Raw genomic sequence first — 3,118 nt, forward strand, 5'->3', positions numbered from 1 at the left:
TGTTTTCTCCCTACTTTGTGTGTAGATCTGTTGTATTCATACCATTTTACATGGTATCAGAGCTACAGAGCTCTTGATCTATCTTCCGCTTGTTGATTTTTGATAGTTTTTTGTTGTTTTGTGTTTTGTTAGGGTTTCTTGCCCTAAAAGTCTTGATCGGAAAGGTGTTGTTGTAGATTTGAATCCTTGGGATCTGTGCCGGTGAGATCTGAGAAGACAAATCCTAATCTAGGGTTTGTGTTGTGGTTTTGAAGATATGTGTTAGTCTCTGAAACCCTAGAAGGTTTAGGGCAAACTAACCAAGATTGTTTGATTGTGGCTTTATCATATCCTGTAGTTCTTAAAAACTACAGTTCTGGTCTCTCTTGGAGTTATACGCACCTCTGTAAGATCGTTCTATTTTGTTCTTTGTTTCAGTTTTTGGTTTAGTTGATACCAGGGTAGTGAGGACCGGTTTATTTGTTTTCTTGTTTGTTATTTCTTGTTTTGTTGTTCGTGTTATTTCAGTTTGCTGTTATTCTGTGATATATCCGTGTTCTTGTTATTCTATTGATTGTGGTTTAGTTTTTGGCTCCTAAGTAAAGGCTTGTCCAGGCATCATAGAGTGATGACCCTGGAATCTGGTCCCTGACTCAGCTTTGCCCTAGGTTCTTGTTTCTAATATTGTTGTTTTCTTATGTGATTAGTTATCTGTTGATAACCTGTGTTCTTTTGTTGATCATCTCTTTGCATTGTGTATTACTATCTAATTATCTGTTGTGTTGTCATTATGGATCCTGTTAGTACATCTATTACTCTTATTAGTAAGTTAGATATAGGATCCCGTCTTTACTTGCATCCTAGTGATTCTAGTGCCTTGACCATTGGTAGTATAAAACTTAAAGGTACTGAAAATTATATTGTCTGGGCTAGTGTAATGAAGCTTGCACTAGAAGCTAAAAATAAATACGGTTTTATGGATGGTAAATGTGAAAAACCTGAGGATGATGATGTGTTGTCTGCCCAATGGGATAGATGTAACTCGGTTGTGTTGACTTGGCTGTTAAATTTTGTTTCTGAAGAGTTACTTTTAGGACAAGTGTTTTCTAAATTAGCTTCAGAGGTCTGGGTTGACCTGAAGGAATCTTTTGATAAGGTCGATGGTTCTGTGGTTTGTGATTTATACAAAAAGATAAATTGTATTTCACAGAATGGAAGTTCAGTTGCTGAATATTATAATAAACTTACAACTATGTGGAAGCAGTTTGACACTATGCTTCAACTGCCTTCATGCTCTTGTAAAGCAGCTAAAGAATATAATGATTTTACAACATTATTCAAACTTATACAGTTCCTTATAGATCTTGATTATGTGTATCAACCTGTAAGGACAAGTTTATTAACCAGAGAACCATTTCCTTCAATCAAGGTTGCCTTCTCTATTGTATCTAGGGAAGAGTCACGTAGGATGGTTAATAGTAACTCAAAAGGAAAAAAATCTTTCGTGTGTGTCTAAATTTAATCAGTCGTTTGATCCTAAGAAAAGAATGTCTAGAGGACCTAACCCAAAGTTAAAATGTACTCATTGTAATTTGGTAGGTCATACTGTTGATAGGTATTTTGAAATAATAGGGTATCCTCCCGGGTTTAAAAAGAGGGTTAGTAATCGGGGGGGAGAGGGGGTAAAAGTACAGGGGGGTAAAAGTAATTCAGGTAATAATAAGTCTAATGCTTCTGTTGGGTCTACTACTCCTGTTCGTACTTCGATCTTACCTTTTACTTCAGAACAGATTACTAAGTTGTTACATCTTGTTGGTGAGAAATCTGGAAGTGAGTCACATGCTTCCAATGTTGGAGGTAAGTTTACAAGTGGTTGTAATTTACTGGTAATTTTGTTAGTTGTTCCAGTTTTGCTAACTTTGGTAGTAGTTATAGCTGGATTGTAGACTCTAGTGGTAATCAACATATGACTAAAACAGATAAAAACATGTATAACTGTGTTGATGTGTTAGAGTTTGATTTAAGTATTAGTCATCCAAATGGTACAAGTGTGAAAGTTTTAAAAATTGGAGACTTAAGATTAATTGATGGTGTTGTGTTAAAGGATGTCTTTTATGTTTCTGATTATTGTGTGAACTTGTTGTCTGTTCATAAACTTGCTAAGGATAACAATAGTTCAGTAGTGTTTAATGAAGAAAACTATGTATTACAGGATTCGAAATCAAGGAAAGTCCTGATGATTGGTAGTCAAGATAGTGGTTTGTATTTTGTGGGACAAAATGGTAATTATGATGGTGTATGTTTTAATAGTGTTTTGAAAACCTATTTATGGCATAGTAGGCTAGGTCACCCTTTAGATCAGGTTCTAGCCTTGTTGAAACATGAGATAGGAATTAATAGTTTAGATCACGGTCCATGTGAAATTTGTCATAAAGCCAAACAGGTTACGGTCCCTTTTCCTATAAGTGAACATAAATCAAAATGTGTTGGTGATCTAGTTCATTTAGATCTTTGGGGTCCTTATAAGGTTTCATCTTATGAAGGATTCAAATATTTTTGAAGTATTGTAGATGATTTTTCTAGGACTGTTTGGTGTTACCTTTTAAAAAATAAAATGTAGGTGTTTTAGAATTTGTGCATTTTTTATGAGATGGTTTTAACCCAGTTTAAAACAAAAATTAAAGTTTTTAGAAGTGACAATGGGACGGAATTTGTAAATAATCAGATGAATAATTTTTTAAAGCTAAAGGTGTTATTTATCAGACGTCTTGTTCATACACACCACAACAGAATGGTGTGGCTGAACGTAAACATAGACATTTATTAAACTTGCTAGATCACGGATGTTCCAAAGTTGCTTGCCCCTTAGATTCTGGTCTGATAGTGTCCTGACTCCGTGTATTTAATCAACAGGTTGCCCTCTTCTGTGTTAGGTGGTAAAAGTCCGTATGAAGTTGTTTTTGGTTTTAAACCTTCTCTGCCCATTTGAGAAACTTTGGGTGCCTTTGTTTTAGCACAATTTTAAATGAGCCGGATAAGTTTGCTTATCATGCTGATAAGTGTGTGTTAATATGATACTCGAATGTTAAAAAAGGATATAAACTTTGCAGTTTGGATGAAAAAGAAAGTTTTTTACTCA

General features: G+C 34.7%; 1 protein-coding gene across 1 annotated transcript; it reads left to right on the forward strand.

Moving 5' to 3' along the window:
* Nucleotides 1–769: 769 nt before the first annotated feature.
* Nucleotides 770–2,539, forward strand: LOC110888093. Its single transcript, XM_022135633.1, has 3 exons — nt 770–1,373; nt 1,765–1,836; nt 1,926–2,539. The coding sequence occupies exons 1-3, from the start codon at nt 770–772 to the stop codon at nt 2,537–2,539; spliced, it is 1,290 nt and encodes a 429-aa protein (XP_021991325.1).
* The last annotated feature ends 579 nt before the right edge of the window (nt 2,540–3,118 follow it).

This window comes from Helianthus annuus, chromosome 11 (genome assembly GCF_002127325.2).
Source record: "Helianthus annuus cultivar XRQ/B chromosome 11, HanXRQr2.0-SUNRISE, whole genome shotgun sequence".
Taxonomy (NCBI): Eukaryota; Viridiplantae; Streptophyta; class Magnoliopsida; order Asterales; family Asteraceae; genus Helianthus; species Helianthus annuus.